Source organism: Panthera uncia (genome assembly GCF_023721935.1).
Source record: "Panthera uncia isolate 11264 chromosome B3 unlocalized genomic scaffold, Puncia_PCG_1.0 HiC_scaffold_1, whole genome shotgun sequence".
Lineage (NCBI taxonomy): Eukaryota > Metazoa > Chordata > Mammalia > Carnivora > Felidae > Panthera > Panthera uncia.
The window spans coordinates 42,824,085-42,842,105 of NW_026057582.1; the positions used below are offsets into that span (position 1 = coordinate 42,824,085).

The 18,021-nt window shown below is 37.8% G+C and overlaps 1 protein-coding gene across 1 annotated transcript in view; it reads right to left on the reverse strand.

The window, feature by feature from the left end:
• Window positions 1-18,021, reverse strand: part of PELI2 (pellino E3 ubiquitin protein ligase family member 2) — a 208,744-nt gene that overhangs the window by 11,167 nt on the left and 179,556 nt on the right. Inside the window, exon 4 of the mRNA XM_049611552.1 lies at window positions 4,747-4,944. Within this exon, the coding sequence (XP_049467509.1) occupies window positions 4,747-4,944 (198 nt within the window). The remainder of the gene's footprint in view (window positions 1-4,746; window positions 4,945-18,021) is intronic.

An 18,021-nucleotide genomic window follows, 5' to 3' on the forward strand; every position in this document is an offset into this window, starting at 1 on the left:
CAAACAAAAGCAGAGGGAGTTCACCACCACTAGACCTGCCTTACAAGAAGTGCTCAAATGAGATTTTCAAGCTGGAATGAAAAGACAGAAATACACAAAACTCTGATCAAGGTGTTAGTCAGAATTATAAAACTGTAACTATTTATAATAGTATATTAACTCCCAATTACAGCATAAAGGTTAAAGGCAAAGGACATTAAAAATACCTATAATAAACAATAAAAATAAATACAGCTACTACAACTTGGTAACCAAATCACAGCATAAAAAGAGATCATCTGTGACATCAAAAATATAAAAGGAAAAAAGTAAAAGGACAGAATCTTCATAGGCAACTGAAGATAAATTGCCATCAGCAGAAAAAGGACTGTTTTATCTGTGAGATGTTTTATGTAAACCTCATGATAACCACAAAACAAAAATTTAGAAGAGAGACACAAAACACTAAAAAAAGAGTGGGAGACTGAACGAAAAGCACCATGAAAAACCACCAAGGTATAAAGGTAGGTAGAAACAGAAGGAAAAAGAACAATGGAGAGACAAAATAACCAGCAGGCAAAAGAGAAAATGGCAGTAATAAGTATCAACAATCACACTAAATGTATCAACATATCAACAATCACACTAAATGTAAATGTACTGACTCACCAAAAGGCATAGAGTGGCAGATGGATCTAAAAAAACAAAACAAAACAAAATACAAAAAACAAAAACCTCCTGCCCTACAGGAGATTCATCTCAGCTTAAAAAAAAAAAAATTAATATGAAATTTATTGTCAAATTGGTTTCTATACAACACCCAGTGCTCATCCCAACAGGTGGCTTCCTCAATGCCAATCACTTTCTGCTCCCTCCCACCCCCCCATCAACCCTCAGTTTATTCTCAGTTTTGAAGAGTCTCAAATGAAAGGATGGAAGATGATATTCCAAGCAAACAGAATACAAAAGAAGGCAGCTATAGCCATACTTATATCACACAAAATAGATTTAAAGCCAAAAAGGGTAATAAGAAACAAAGTCATTACATAATCACAAAGGGATCAGTACATCAAGAAAATATAATAATTATATGTATGTATGGAGATTATATGTATGTATGTAATGTGTGTGTGTATATATATATATATATATATATACACACACACACACATCCCCAACATCCAAGTACCAAATTGTATTAAGCAAATAATAACAAATCTAAAAGAGAAATATACAATGTAATAATTGTAGGGGACTTCAATACCTCACTATCAACAATGGATAGATTTTTCAGACAGAAAATGAAGAAGGAAACACTGGAATTAAACCACACTTTAGAACAAGGACTTAACAGACATCTACAGAACATCTTATCCCACAGAATATATTTTTCTCAGGTGCATTAGAACGGTCTCCAGGAAAGATATGATAGGCCACAAAACAAATTTTAGCAAGTTTAAGAAGACTGAAATCTTATCAACTATCCTCCCTGACTACAATGGTATGAAAGTAGAAAGTTACAATGAGAGGAAACTGAGGAGATCTACAAATAATGTGGAAACTTAACAACCACTGGGTCAAAGAAGAAATCAAAAGGGGAAAAATTATCTTGAGACAATTCAAAATGAAAACACAACATATCAAATATTGTGGGATACAGCAAAAGCAGTTCTGAGAAGTTTATAGCAATAAATATGTATATATGAAATTAGAAAGGTCTTGAACAACCTAACTTTACACTTCAAGGAACTAGAAAAAGAAAAACACAAAAACAGCAAGCTCAAAGTTAGCAGAAGAAAGGACATATGGATCCAAGCAAAATAAATCAAATAGAGACCAGAAAAACAACAGAAGAGATCAACAAAACTAAGAGCTGGTTCTTTGAAAAGAGAAACAAAATTGACAAACCTTTAGCTAAACTCAGTAAAGACTCAAAATTAGAAGACTTTGAGAGAAGACTCAAAATTAGAAATAAAAGAGGAGATATTATACCTGATATTACAGACATACAGAGAATCATGAAAGACTGCTAGAACTTAGAAGAAATGGATACATTTCCAGAAACACACATCCTAGCAAGACTGAATCAGGAAGACTCAGAAAATGGGTAAAGAGATTGAATGAGTGTTTTAAAAAAAAAAAAAAAATCCCAAGAAAATTCCACCACCAGATGGCTTCAACTAGGGAATGCTACCAAACATTTAAAGAATTACTACCAATCCTCCTCAAACTCGTCCAAAATATTGAGAATGAAGGAACATTTCCAAACTCATTCTATGAAGCCAGGCTTATTTTGATAACAAAAAGAAAATTATAGACCAATGTCCCTGATAAATGTAGTTGCAAAAATTCTCAACAAAATATGAACAAATCAAATTCCAGAACACATTAAAAGGATTAGACACCATGACCAAGTGGAATTTACCCGAGATGCGAGGTTCAACAGATGCAAATTAATAAACGTAACACATCACATCACTAAAATGAAAGGTAAAAATCACACGATCAATTCAATAGACACAGAAAACTATTTAACAAAATACAACATCCCTTCAGAATAAAAACCCTTAACAGGTTGGCTACAGAAGGAACATACCTCAACAGGCCGTATATGACAAACCTACAGCTAAGCATCATACTCAAGAGGGAAAAACTGAAAGTGTATCCTCTAAGGTTGGAAACAAGACAAGGATGCCCACTCTTACCATTTCTGTTCAATACAGTACCAGACGTCCTGGCCAGCGCAATCAGGCAAGATAAAGAAATAAATGGCATACAAAGTGGAAAGAAAGTAAAACTGTTACTATTTGCTGATGATATGATCTTCTTTATTGACAATCACAAGGAATCTGTCAAAAAGCTGTTGGAATTAATGACTTCAGTAAAGTGTCGGGACACCAAACCAACATACAGAAGTAAGTTGCACTCCTTTACACAAATGATGAAGCATCTGAAAAAGGCAAAAAGAAAACTATCCCATTCACAACAGCATCAAAAACAAAATACTTAGGAACAAATTTAATCAGGGAAGTGAAGGATCTATATACGATGAAAAGTACAAAACGTTTTACTGAGCTTTGCCGAAAGAAATTGAAGACACAAATGGAAAGGCACCCCATGTTTATGAATCTGAAGAATAATGCTAAAATGGCCATACCACCCAAATCCATCTACAGAGTCAATGCAATCCCCATCAAAATATTAAAGGAATTCTTCACAGAAATAGAAGCAATAATCCTAAACTCTGTGTGCAACCACAGAAGACCCCAAATAGTCAAAAAATTAAAAATAGAACTACCATATGATCCAGCATTTCCACTTGTAGGCACATACCCACAGGAAATGAAAACAGGATTTCAATGAGATATATGCACTCCCGTGTTTATCTCATTATTCCCAACGGCCATTATTGGAAACCACCCCAACGCCCATCAATGAATGAATGGATAAAAAAAGACACTGTACATATACACAGTAAAATATTATTTACCCATGAGAAAGGAGGATATCCTTCCATTTGCAACAACACAGATGGACACTGAGCGCATTATGCTAAGCAAGTCAGAGAAAATAAGTACTATAGGATATCATTTATAGGTGGAATCTAAAAAAGTTAAGCCTATGCAAAACAAAGTGGTTACCAGGGATGGATGGGGGCAGAGGGACCTGGAGAGAGTGGTAAGATTGATGGTGTTTAAGGGTACAACTTGTAATGAGCAGCAAATTAGCCATTGAGATTTAAGGCACCATAATATGAATATAGACCATATTATTGTACTATAGTTGTGAATGTGGTAAATATTGCTACATCAGCAAGTCTTTTACAACATACAAATGTATCAAAGTAACAGGACTGCACCCCTTACATTTACACAATGGTACGTGTCAAATTTATTCAACTACAAAAAGTAAATAACAAAACAATAAAAAGGGATAAGGATAGAAACTGCCTGTGCCCGCCTCTTCTTCAGCTACAAGTTGTTATGTGGAGGGACGTATGGAGTGCAGGAGCCATCTCTCAGCCCTAAGGCTGCCTGAGGAAGCCTGATTTGCACAGGGAGGGAGGGGCATGACAGAGCCAACCTGGTTCCCTGGATGTCACAGAACCACTGAAGCAATCAGCCCTGGAACTGTCTTCCCTGGCACTCCTTGTTACATGAAATAATACATTTTTATTATTGTTTAGGCCATTCCGGATGGTTTTTGTCCTCGCAAAAACATCCCGAATAAAAAAAAAACCCAAAACTATATTAAAACTGAACATTCACCAAAACTTCTGGGTTTGATTTACATGGAAGCCTTATGAAGCCAGAGAAGCCTTATGAAGCCTTAATCTGTTTTGTTCTCTGCAATATCACATCTATGACACATGACCGGGAGCACAGCCAATACCCAATGAAAATTTTTTGAATGAATGAACGTCACTTTTTCCTTTGAACCCTATTTACGTAGATTTGACCATTATTTTTCCCTCTGAAATCACCTCCCTTAAATCTACTAAGAATACATTAAGAACAATGTTAATGTACATTTTTTAAAAAGTAATTACTGTACATACTATAATACAGCAAGTGGAACAAGTATCAAGGAACTTCATTACTTTCAGATTTTTAGTAACAGCCTTACAAAACTCCACCATCTGAAAACCAAAATCTCCAAATGTAACTAGAGGCGTCGTGTCAAGCAGATTTTTGGCCACAATTAACTGTTATAGCTGATAATAATGGGTGTTATTCTTGAAACAATGGGCTTAGTCATAGTACTTACTCCAAGAAATATGTTTTTGGAAGAGTCGAATCCGGCTGCGAATATCCGTGCTGTGTAAGGTTCACTCCTGTCGCAGACGATCCTGCAGGCAAACCTGGATATGGTGCTTTGTGTAATCTGGGCCTCATCATTGTTCTGACTGCCCGAAATTGTGTCTGTAACAACGAAGTCGATAGGGCTTTCTGTTGATCTGCCCACCTAAATAAATCAAATGCACTCATGACTCATTTTGAAAAGTATGTCACCATATTTTGTTCACATGGAATGAGTGTTCAGGATCCTTTTAACATTTATTATCTCTGCTCTGAGGGTAAGAATTTAATGGAAAAAAAAATGTAGTTCTGTTCCTTTTCTTGTTTAAGTGAGATATTATAGTAACCGATCATCAGATTTTAAATATTAAGAGAAAAGCTAAATTTTTTATCTGGGAGAAAAACATGAAGTCTTGCCCCCCAACAGATTGTATTTCTTGGACCAGGTAAAAATATTATTCTAATAGAGAATTATTCTCTCCCTCACCCCTTCTGCCCCTCTACTTCTAGCTGGAAAAAACCAAGATTTTAAAGAAAGCCAAGAAACAAAGGAACTGTTGCCCAGCCACAGGGACTGTTTTCCCTAAGTAAATCCAGTGACTCATGGCGTGGGGCAAGAATAGCCCTAACCCAGACATAGACTAAATGCCTGTTGCCATACTCTCTGTAAATGGGAATGATGTAAAGGGCTATACAAGTCAGCCCAAAGTTTGGGATGTAGTCAAGTGAAATATTTAAAAAGCTGGTCTTAACATTTCAATTTTGGATTGAAAAAAAAATCTCTCTTGGGAAAGTCTAAAAGAGTTGCCAATAATATTATGTTGACTTATTTTCCTTGGTAAATTTAAATGCTTCAGAAAGAATAGATTTCATGAGGAAGATCTTACAGTTCTAGAAAAGGTTTTCATATTCAATAAATCCAAATAAGGGAGGCACCGCTCTGTCCTGGAAACTGGGAAGAGTTAAGTACTTGTTTACAAATAAAAAAATTCTCAAGGGGTGCCTGGGTGGCTCAGTTGGTTAAGTGTCTGACTTTGGCTCAGGTCATGATCTCACTGTTCGTGAGTTCAAGCCCCACACTGGGCTCTGTGCTGACAGCTCGGAGCCTGGAGCCTGCTTCAGATTCTATGTCTCCCTTTCTCTCTGCCTCTCCCCCACTCGTGCTCTGTCTCTCTCTCTCAAAAATAAACTTTAAAAAAAATTTTCAAAAATCCTCAAGACAAAATATTAAAATGTTCATGTAATGCTGTTCTATGCATCTCTTAACTAGTAAAAAGTGATAAATGTTATATATATGCCAAAGAGACTTTTTAAATTAAAATCATTTATATGTAAATAAATCATTTCTCACTAAAATATGATATTAATGTTCTCTCCTAACACTAGTGACTTTGATTCAGAAGCTGACAAGGGGAAGGACACATGGAACTCCCAGATGTGTACATATAAGCCCCCCTAAAAGTCAATTTCCCAGGTATTTTTATCGTGATCTCAAAATTCTATCTAACACATAAGATGTATTTTTCATCCAAATGAATAAAAGTAAAAAAAAAAAATTATCTTGCATCATTTAGCTCTGTTGGCTTCCTGGAAAATTATTGTATTTCTTTTGTAAATCTCACACATTTTTATGCACAGACTATCTCTATTAAGCCAACAGACAGCATTCATCTATTTTCTGTCTCTCTCTCTCTCTTTTTTTTACAACACTTAATTTCTTGTCCTAATGAAATGTGCCTGGCATAAATGAAACCTCTGGTTTCACTAAAACTCATCAACTTGAATAGATGCATATTGCCTGAATATATGCATTTCAGGTTTAGAAAATATATAACTTGTTTAAAATGCAGCATAAAACCTAAATTAAGAGATATTATAAAACCTTACCATAGAATTCATCTTTCTAAAGTTGAGAGTCTTCCCTCTGCTAGATTCATTTAATTTTTTTTTTTGTGTTTATTTTTGAGAGAATGAGAGACAGAGCATTAGCAGGGGAAGAGCAGAGTAAGAGAGAGAGAGAGAGAGAGAGAGAGAGAGAGAGAGAATATGAGAATGAGAATATCCAAAGCAGGCTCCAGGCTCTGAGCTGTCAGCACAGAGCCTGACGCCAGGCTTGAACTCACAAACCTTGAGATCATGACCCGAGCCAAAGTCAGATGCTTAACTGACTGAGCCACCCAGGTGCCCTGTCTGCTAGATTCATTTAAAAGCTGGGTGTGTAACTCAGAAGCTCTGATTCAGACTGCTCTCTTTCTTTGAGCCTTTTTCTTTTCTTTTTATAAAAGCTATTCTCTTAGCGACTTTCAAGTATACAATACAGTATTATTAACTATAATCACCATGCTGTACATTCGATCCCCAGAACCTATTCATCTTACAGCTGGAAGTTTGTACTATGTGACCAACTTCTCCCTCTTTCCCCCACCCCCTCAGCCCCTGGTAACTACCATTCTAGTCTCTGCCTCCATGGTTTTGATTTTTTTTTTTTTTTTTTTTAGATTCCACATATAATTGATATCATACAGTATTTACCTTTAATCTATTTCACTTAAAAATTTTTTTTTAATTAGAAAAGTAACAAATACTTATTGCAAAATATTCTACAAATACAGAAAAGTATAAACAAGAAAATAAAGGCTACTCTAAACTCAGGAATAAACTTGTACTGTCCAATGAATAACCTTGTCCAATGAAGCTGGGGAGTGAAATGGGGTGAGTTCTACAATTGCCTGGAGCTCTCACAAAGACACGGTCTCTGACATCATTTCTGTTACCTCCATGAAGAGGGCAACGGCTCTTCAAGCTCTGTTGTAAGCTCAAAGCTAAAGCCATGCTCTAGTAGAATGTCACAGGCTTGTCACACACAACGATTACTCTCTTCTGTAAAGGCCACTGTGATTTCATCCCAATATATTAATGTCTTGATGAATTAACTGAAATGGACTGTAAAACATGACATTTCAACTGGAACATACCGTTACAATCAATTATTTCAAGTCATGATACTTATCTGACTGGTCATGTTTGATTTGTTTATCAATTCACTCCCACTTAAATCTAACCTATAGGGTGCCAGTAAAATTTTATACTTTCGGATACATGTTGCTTTTGCCAGGAAAAAAAACCCAAAACTCTAAGCCACTTTCCTACTGAAAACTCACCCCGTGCGCAAAACTTGGAACCCATCCTTTTGAATACTGGATCAACTCTACATTATCTTAAGGGGAGTCATGTAGACAAGCCAAGATGTTCCTGAATTTCACTTGATAATCGTACAGTGCTGATACTCATAGAGTAACCACAGGGAGAATTTTACTGATACCACAGACAGGGCATCATTCAGCATTTTCAATTTTATATATTTTAGAAAAGTTTGGGTTTGCCTGGTTGTCAGTCGAAGTCAGTACAGGTAAGATGGCATTGAAGAACTTGGAAGGGCCTCTCTCACCTTTCCTGGACCAACGCTACCCATATCCCTGTATCTGTAACCTTATTTTCTGATGTCCCTCCTATGACAAGGATGGAATGTTGCTGCTTCTATCCAAGACCAATCTCTCTACTGATGTTGGCGTCTCCATATTCTTCCCAAGGATTTTGCTCCTGATATTGTCCCCTCTCTCTCCTGAATCTTCAATTTCTCTCTTTATACTAGATCTTGCCATCAGCTACCAAACACATTGTGAAGCTTCTCCAACTCTGTGACTCTGTGGGGGTAAAAGGACCAATTTTTTTTTTTTTAAACAGCAACTTGTCACTGATACTTTTTAAAAGTACAATAAAAATGAGTATTAGAAAAATGATCATCTGCTTGGGTGTTTCAGGTACTATAAAATGTGCCGTAATGGTTTCCAAACTCCTCTCCATGTCCTACTCAGCTCATTCTGTACCATTAACAGACGCTTGGATGCTCAGCTGAGCACACTTTGATTAGCACTGTTCTAGGTTAGTCTCTCTCATCTTTAAAAACACATTCCTTCCAGGGCACCTGGATGGCTCAGTTGGTTAAGTGTCCGACTTCGGCTCAGGTCAAGATCTCACAGTTTGTGGGTTCGAGTCCCGCATTGGGCTCTGTGCTGACAGGTTGGAGCCTGGAGCCTGCTTCGGATTCTGTGTCTCTGTCTCTCTCTCTGTCCCTCCCTCACTTGCATTCTCTCTCTTAAAAATAAATACACATTGGGGCGCCTGGGTGGCTCAGTCGGTTGGGTGTCCGACTTCAGGTCAGGTCATGATCTCGAGGTCCGTGAGTTCGAGCCGCGCGTCGGGCTCTGGGCTGATGGCTCAGAGCCTGGAGCCTGCTTCCGGTTCTGTGTCTCCCTCTCTCTCTGCCCCTCCCCCGTTCACGCTCTGTCTCTCTCTGTCTCAAAAATAAATAAACGTTAAAATAAATAAACATTAACAAAAATTAAAAAACAAAACACATTCGTTCCCCTGCAAGCAGCCTTTAACCTATGGCCCCATCTCTCCAGTTCGGTTAGAGGCAATACTTCTTGAAAAACCTGTCACTAGTTACCACCCTCCCATGTCCTGACTCCTCCCTCACTCAACTTCTCTCAACCCACCCTGTGGAGTTTCTACCTCAGGGCAGTACTGATCGCACTACTGCAGAGCTCAGCCAGCACATCCTGGCACATCTGTACCTGGTATTAGAATAATGCAGCCCGGGGTGCTTTGGTAGCTCAGTTGGTTAAGCGGTCGATGCTTGGTTTCAGTTCAGGTCATGCTGTCGTGGTTCGTGAGACTGAGCCCCCGTGTTGGGCTCTGCATGGAGTGTGGAGCCTGCTTGGGATTCTCTCTCTCCCTCTGCCCCTCCCCGGCTCCCTCGAGTGCCCTTTCTCTCAAAATAAGTAAATAAAAAAAGAAAGAATAAGGAAACCCTACAGGTTAGTTGGTAAATCATCCCCTTCCCTTCTCTTTCTCTTCTCTCCCCAGGTAATCTCGTTAAATCCTACTATTAGCCAAAAGTCCTGATCTTTACCAGAGCTTCAGACTATCATGCCCAATCTCCACTTCGGAATCTAATAAGCATCTCGAAATGTAACATGTTCTAAACAGAGCCTGGATTCTTCTTCAATCCCTAGATGCCCTGCCAACGACTGGTACCCAATTTGCTCAAGCTGAAACTCAGTATCAAAATATTATCCTTGATTGTTTACCTTCCTTTGCAGCCACCTGTCAACACTGCCTCCAAACACAGCTTCCGTCCTTTCATTTCTCCCACCTTAGTTCCAGTTACTGTCAGTTTTTACTAGGATTGCATTGCCTTAGTCCCCAAACTGGTCTCTGTTTTCACACATGTCACCTCCATTCCTTTCGAGAGAGTACTTGAAGATATCTTTAAGAAATATCAATCAGATTGTACCCCTCCCTTGCTTAAAACTCAATTTTTTTACTTGGCCTTAAAGGCCCCACCTCTCCAAGCTCATCTCATTTCACTGTCCTCCTCCTTCATTCTGCTCCTGCTTGGGGCTTTGGCAGCCCCATTCCTCCCCCCTTGAATGCTTATTTGTGGTCCGTTTGCCTCCTCTAGGATGCAGCCTCCATGAGAGGGGAGCCCTGGCTGTCTGTCTTCAGTAACTACAGGAGTATCTGATACATAGCAGGTGCTCAAGAAATGAAACTGATGAATGGGAGATTCTGACAGTCAGCTTGATCTCTGTGAGAGAGACACACAATGCTTTAAGAAATAACTCTCTCTCTCTCTCTTTTTTTTTTTTTTTTTTTTTTTTTTAAGAGAGACAGCAAGCATGAGCATGTGAAGGCAGGAGAGGGGCAGAGGGAAAGACAGAATCTTAAGCAGGCTCCATACTCGGCACAGGGCCTGAAGCAGGACTCAACACAGGGCTCAATCGCATGACCATGAGATCAGTACCTGAGCCAAAATCAAAAGTCAGACATTCAACCAATGGAGGCACCAAGTCACCCCCCAAAAAAACTATTTAAATAGCAAATATTCTTTAACTTTTCTCAACTAGATATATGCTACTTAAACATTGCCATCAAAAAGTACTATAGGGGTGCGTAGGTGGCTCAGTTGGTTAAGCATCCAACTTCAACACAGGTCATGATCTTGCAGTTCGTGGATTTGAGCCCGGCATCTGGCTCTGTGCTGGCAGCTCAGAGCCTGGAGCCTGCTTTGGATTCTGTGTCTCCCTCTCTCTCATGCCCCTGTCATGCTCTCTCTCTCTCTCAAAAATAAATACGCATTAAAAACAAATAAAAGTACTACAAACCAACTAAATTAAACACCAACCAAACAAAAACCAAAAACATAAGGTATGGCAGCACCCAGGGTCCAAATTATGAAACAGAAATCTTGAGGCCTGGCTGATTTCCTTACCCTGATGGTCAATATGCATTTGGCATCATACTTCCCTTTAGGGACCCTATAAGACATTTCATCACTTCCTTTGATTTCTTTGATAAACATTTAAAAAAAAATATTTTGCTTTCTCAATAGCTACACTATTCCCTCTTTCATTTACTCCTATTCTAGAAAATTACTAAGAAACTGTTGCTATATTAACTCAGACTTTCTTACCCTTAACCCATCTCTTAAATTCAGATATAATTGATATTTTCTTCCTTAGGCAATAATATTTCCAAGTTCTGAGCCTACTGTCTGTTCCACAGTGGGAAAAGCAGCACAAGGACCTTCTTTGGTTCAGTCTGATGTTCTGCTTTTAAATTCTCAATTAACTTAGAAATCATTTTATAGATAATGGCTACAATGAACAGCCCTCAACACCAAGGTTCAGGCTTGAGAAATAGGAATGCTACAGTGCTTTTTGCTCAGTAACCTTTGTCTGTGGTGGGTTTGGGACATAAGAACTTGTAAAAGGAAGAAAAATTAAAACAAGCTTGATTGTTCAGGGCCTTCTGAGAATGCCTTAGTTTTACTCTGCAGAGAAATGACCTGATAGTAATCCTCCCACAGGTCTAGTTATTTTGCAAGTAGAATCAGATTATTTTAGTTAAAATGACAAATGTGTTATGTTTTCTTAGTAAATCTATAAATTCTTGTTGAATTACCATGCTTTATTTAAAGAGGTACTATGTAGAGAATGTAGAACTCCAGAGACGTAAATCTTACTTCTGCCAGTAATGCCTTTTCTGCCCCTAGTAGCTAGTTACCTTTCCTCTCAAAGACCCAAATTTCTTCAGCTATGCAATTTAAGAGGTTAGTATAGTATAATTTGGTATTTCTCAGTGTAGTCTATGAACCTCTGTGGGTCCCTGAGACTTTTTTTCTTTCTTTCTTTTTTTTCTTTCTTAAATTTACATCCAAGTTAGTTAGCATATAGCACAACAATGATTTCAGGGGTAGATTCCTTACTGCCCCTTACCCATTTAGCCCATCCCCGCTCCCACAACCCCTCCAGTAACCCTCTGTTTGTTCTCCCTATTTAAGAGCCCTGAAACCTTTTCTAAGGACCAGGTCCATGAAGCCAAAAATCACTTTCATAATAATACAAACGTGCCATTTGCCTTTTCCACTGTGCTAACATTTATTCTGATGATGCTCAGGCAATCAAGTGCTTTAGCAGGAATCAAGGCAGCGGCACCAAAGTGTACTAACAGCCACTGCATTCTTCATCGCTGTGCATGTGCAGTTAAAAATAATGTCAATTTCACTTAAGTGTGCTTCTGATGAAGTGGTAATAAATTACTCTCGTTAAATATTGAGGCTTTCAAATATTCCATGTGGTGGAATAGGAAGTATGCAAAAAGCACTTAGATGTTTACAACTGTATGGAGGTTCCTCAAAAAATTAAAAACAAAACTACCATGCGATTCAGCAATCCTGTTTCTGGGTATTTATTAAAAACAAAACAAAAGAAAAACCAAAAAAACCTGAAATCAGGATCTCAAAGAGGTATCTGCTCCCCATGTTCACTGCAGCATTACTTACTGTAGCCAAGATCTAGATACAACCGAAAGGTCTGCAAAGGGTGAATGGATAAAGAAAATGTGGTATAAACATCCAATGGGATATTATTCAGTTTTACAAAAGAGGAAATCCTGCCACATGCACCAACATGCATAAACCTGGAGGATATTACAAATATTGCCCGATTCTGATTATGTGCAGTATCTACACAATCAATAGAAACAGAGCAGAATGATGGCTGCCAGGGACTGGGGGTGGAGGGAAATGGGAATCACTGTTTAATAGGTACAAAGTTTCAGTTCCACAAGATGAACGCATTCCAGAGATCTGCTGGATAACACTGTGTCTATGGTAAAGGTACTGTATTGGGCACTTATTTTGTCAAGACGATGCATCTCATGTTAAGATTCTCATGAATCTTTCGCTCATCTTGCATTTGCAGAGGTGAGGGGGAAAGTGAACAATGTGAGTGGAATGTGACTGTACAATAGTGAAGAACTATCTATATCCCAACATGTCGCTAAAGAATAGTGATGAAATTACAGGTGCCATTGCAGTGATGTGTTGATTTGAAAGTGGTAAAAAATCGACAAACAAAAATTAAAGGAGTTTGTGACCACTAAACCAGCCCTGTAAGAAATTTTAAGGAGGACTCTCTGAAGGGAGAAAAGATGAAAAAAATACACACACACACACACACACACCCAAAAGCAACAGAAGATTAGAAAGGACCAGAGAACACCACCAGAAACTCCAACTCTACAAGCATCATAATGGCAATAAATTCATATCTTTCAGTATTCACTCTAAACGTCAATGGACTCAATGCTCCAATCAAAAGACAGGGTAACAGAATGGGTAAGAAAACAAGATCCATCTATATGCTGTTTACAAGAGACCCACTTTAGACCTAAAGACATTTTCAGATTGAAAATAAGTGGATGGAGAACCATCTATCATGCTAATGGTCAACAAAAGAAAGCCAGAGTAGCCATACTTATATCAGACAATCTAGACTTTAAAACGAAGACTGTATCAAGAGATGCAGAAGGGCATTTTATCATAATCAAGGGGTCTATCCACCAAGAAGACCTAACAATTGTAAATATTTATGTGCCAAGTCTGAGAGCACCCAAATATATAAATCAATTAATCACAAACATAAAGAAACTCATTGATATTAATACCATAATAGTAGGAGACTTCAACACCCCGCTCACAGCAATGGACAGATCATCTAATCAAAAAATCAACACGGAAACAATGGCTTTGAATGACACACTGGACCAGATGGACTTAACAGATATATTCAGAACATTTCATTCTAAAGCAGAATATACATTTTTCTCCAGTGCACATGGAACGTTCTCCAGAATAGACCATATACTGGGACACAAATCAGCCCTAAGTAAGTACAAAAAGACTGAGATCATACCGTGCATATTTTCAGACCACAATGCTATGAAACTTGGAATCAACCACAAGAAAAAAATTTGGAAAGGTAACAAATACTTGGAGACTGAAGAACATCCTACTAACGAATGAATGGGCTAAGTAGTTAAAGAGGAAATTAAAAAGTATATGGAAGTCAATGAAAATGATAACACCACAACCCAAAACTTCTGGGATGCAGCAAAGGTGGTCATAAGAGGAAAGTATATGGCAATCCAGGCCTTCCTAAAGAAGGAAGAAAGATCTCAGATACACAACCTCACCTCACGCCTTAAGGAGCTGCAAAAAGAACAGCAAATAAAACCCCAAACCAGCAGAAGACAGGAAATAATAAAGATTAGACCTATATAATAATAAATAAATAATAATAATAAATAATAAAGAAATTAATGCTATCAAAACCAAAAGAAAAACAGATCAATGAAACCAGAAGCTAGTTCTTTGAAAGAATTAACAAAATTGATAAACCACTAGCCAGTTTAATCAAGAAGAAAAAGGAAAGGACCCAAATAAATAAAATGAAGAATGAAAGAGGAGAGATCACAACCAACACAAGAGAAATAAAAATAATAGTAAGAGAATATTATGAGCAATTATATACCAATAAAATGGGTAATCTGGAAGAAATGGGCAAATTCCTAGAAACATATACACTACCAAAACTGAAACAGGAAGAAATAGATAATTGGAACAGACCCATAACCAGTAAGGAAATTGAATTAGTAATCAAAAATCTGCCAAAAAACAAAAACCCAGGGCCAGATGGCTTTCCAGGGGAATTCTACCAAACATTTAAGGAAGAGTTAACACCTATTCTCTTGAAACTGTTCCAAAAAATAGAAATGGAAGGAAAACTTCCAAACTCTTTCCATGAAGCCAGCATTACCTTGATTCCAAAACCAGACACAGACCCCACTAAAAAGGAGAACTATAGACCAATTTCCCTGATGAACATGGATGCAAAAATCCTCAACAAGATACCAGCCAACCGGATCCAACAATACATTAAAAAAATATTCACCATGACCAAGTGGGATTCATACCTGGGATGCAGGGCTGGTTCAATATCCGCAAAACAATTAACATGATTCATCACATCAATAAAAGAAAGGACAAGAACCATATGATCCTCTCAACAGGTGCAGAGAAAGCATTTGACAAAAATACAGCATCCTTTCTTGATAAAAACCCTCAAGAAAGTAGGGATAGAAGGATCAAACCTCAAGATCATAAAAGCCATCTATTAAAGACCTACCACTAATATCATCCTCAATGGGGAAAAACTGAGAGTTTTCCCCCTAAGGTCAGGAACAAGACAGGGATGTCCACTCTCACCACTGTTATTCAACATAGTATTGGAAGTCTTAGCCTCTGCAATCAGACAACACAAAGAAATAAAAGGCATCCAAATAGGCCAGGAGGTCAAACTTTCATTCTTCGCAGATGACATGATAGTCTATATGGAAAACCCAAAAGATTCCACCAAAAAACTGCTAGAATTGATTCATGAATTCAACAAAGTTGCAGGATATAAAATCAATGCACAGAAATCGGTTGCATTCCTATACACCAACAATGAGGCAATGGAAAGAGAAATCAAGGAATCAATCCCATTTACAGTTGCACAAAAAAACCATAAAATACCTAGGAATAAATCTAACCAGAGGTGAAAAAAATCTATACACTGGAAACTATAGAAAGCTTATGAAAGAATTTGAAGAAGACCCAAAAAAATGGAAAAAGATTCCATGCTCCTGGATAGGAAGAACAAATATTGTTAAAATGTCAATACCGCCCAAAGCAATCTACATATTCAATGCAATCCTTATCAAAATAACACCAGCATTCTTCACAGAGCTAGAACAAATAATCCTAAAATTTGTATGGAACCAGAAAAGACCCTGAATAGCCAAAGCAATCTTGAAAAAGAAAACCAAAGCAGGAGGCATCAAAATCCCAGACTTCAGGCTATACTACAAAGCTGTAATCATCAAGACAGTATGGTACTGGCCCAAGAACAGACACTCAGATCAACGGAACAGAACAGAGAACCCAGAAATGGACCCGCAAACATATGGCCAACAAATCTTTGACACAGCAGGAAAGAATATCCAATGGAATAAAGACAGTCTCTTCAGCAAATGGCATTGGGAAAACTGCACAGCAACATGAAGAAGAATGAACCTGGACCACTTTCTTACACCATACACAAAAATGAACTCAAAATGGATGAAAGACCTCAATGTAAGACAGGAAGCCATCAAAATCCTAGAGGAGAAAGCAGGCAAAAACCTCTTTGATCTCGCCTGCAACTTCTTACTCAACACGTCTCTGGAGGTAAGGGAAACAAAAGCAAAAATGAACTACTGGGACCTCATCAAAATAAAAAGTTTCTGCACAGCGAAAGAAACAATCAGCAAAACCAAAAGGCAACACACAGAATGGGAGAAGATTTTTGCAAACGACATGTCAGATAAAGGGTTAGTATCCAAAATCTATAAAGAACTTATCAAACTCAACACCCAAAAAACAAAGAATCCCGTGAAGAAATGGGCAAAAGACATGAATAGACACTTCTCCAAAGAAGACATCCAGATGGCAAACAGACACATGAAAAAATGCTCCACATCACTCATCATCAGGGAAACACAAATCAAAACCACAATGAGATACCACCTTACACCTGTCAGAATGGCTAACATTAACAACTCAGGCAACAACAGATGTTGGTGAGGATGTGGAGAAAGAGGGTCTCTTTTGCATTGTTGGTGGCCATGCAAGCTGGTGCAGCCACTCTGGAAAACAGTATGGAGATTCCTCAAAAAACTAAAAATAGAACTACCCTACAACCCAGCAATTGAACTACTAGGCATTTATCCAAGGGATACAGGTGTGCTGTTTCGAAGCGACACTATTGACAATAGCCAAGGTATGGAAAGAGCCCAAATGTCCATTGATGCATGAATGGATAAAGAAAATGTGGTATATACATACAATGGAGTATTACTCGGCAATCAAAAAGAATGAAATCTTGTCATTTGCAACTACATGGATGGAACTAGAGGGTATTATGCTAAGTGAAATTTGTCAGAGAAAGAAAAATCATATGACTTCACTCATATGAGGACTTTAAGAGACAAAACAGATGAACATAAGTGAAGGGAAACAAAAATAATATAAAAACAGGGAGGGGGACAAAACAGAAGAGACTCGTAAATATGGAGAACAAACTAAGGGTCGCTGGAGGGGTTGTGGGAGGGGGGATGGGCTAAATGGGTAAGGGGCATTAAGGAATCTACTCCTGAAATCATTGTTTGACTATATGCTAATTTGGATGTAAATTTTAAAAAATAAAAACAAAACAAACAAAAAAGAAAGTGGTAAAAACTGTACCACCGACCACTGTACAATTTTCTTGATGCTTTTTTTTTTTTTTTTTTGGTATTGAGAATCTGTTCTCTAGGTAAGACATGTGTAAAAAACCTATGTAAAAAATCTTGTAAATAGAAGATTTATTTGGAAATCTTGGAATCTTGGAAAATAATTTTGGGAAGTATTAAAATATTATTATGAAGTCCACTAAAATCATCAACAGGGAAGTGTAGGCATACATTTATTTAGGAAGAGATTTTCTCTGGTTGAAGGAGAAGAAAAAACATTTAGAATGTTATAAAATGGAATGGCATGACTAAAACCACTGTTAATATTTTGTCTATGATAAATATTACTTTTGGGGCCCTTAATTAATTTGTCCATATCTAGGACTATGACACTATCTAGGATTGTTTAGCTTTTTATAAAATAGCTAACACATTCACATGGTTCAAAAATCATAGTGTGAAATAGCCCCCCATGTTCCCCCTACCCAGACCTCTTCCCCACAAAGGCAGCTACTTTAGTAAT